The 210-nt window shown below is 76.7% G+C and overlaps 1 protein-coding gene across 1 annotated transcript in view; it reads left to right on the top strand.

Annotated features, from left to right (window-relative positions):
* Positions 1–17: 17 nt before the first annotated feature.
* The window catches only part of ATP6AP2 (ATPase H+ transporting accessory protein 2), a 22,882-nt gene continuing 22,689 nt past the window's right edge, over positions 18–210 (top strand). Inside the window, exon 1 of the mRNA XM_077748496.1 lies at positions 18–142. Within this exon, the coding sequence (XP_077604622.1) occupies positions 103–142 (40 nt within the window). The 5' untranslated portion in view covers positions 18–102. The remainder of the gene's footprint in view (positions 143–210) is intronic.

The raw sequence follows: 210 nt of genomic DNA, 5'->3' as shown, positions 1-210 counted from the left end.
CGGGACGAGCCGGAGCGCGTCACCCCTTACCGCTGCGGTGGTCGCTCGCGTTCAGCCGGCCCGGTCCGTGCCGCCCCGGACTGCTGCGGCCGCCGCGGAACCATGGCTGTGCTTGCGGTGCTCCTGCCCCTCTTGGCTGCGGGTGAGGACCGGGGCGGCCGGGGCGCGCTCACGGTGGCCGTGAGCCTCGGGAATCGGGGGCGGCCTCAG

Source organism: Crocuta crocuta, unplaced genomic scaffold (genome assembly GCF_008692635.1).
Source record: "Crocuta crocuta isolate KB4526 unplaced genomic scaffold, BGI_CrCroc_1.0 scaffold49, whole genome shotgun sequence".
NCBI lineage: Eukaryota > Metazoa > Chordata > Mammalia > Carnivora > Hyaenidae > Crocuta > Crocuta crocuta.
This window is presented reverse-complemented; position numbering and strand designations above follow the sequence as displayed.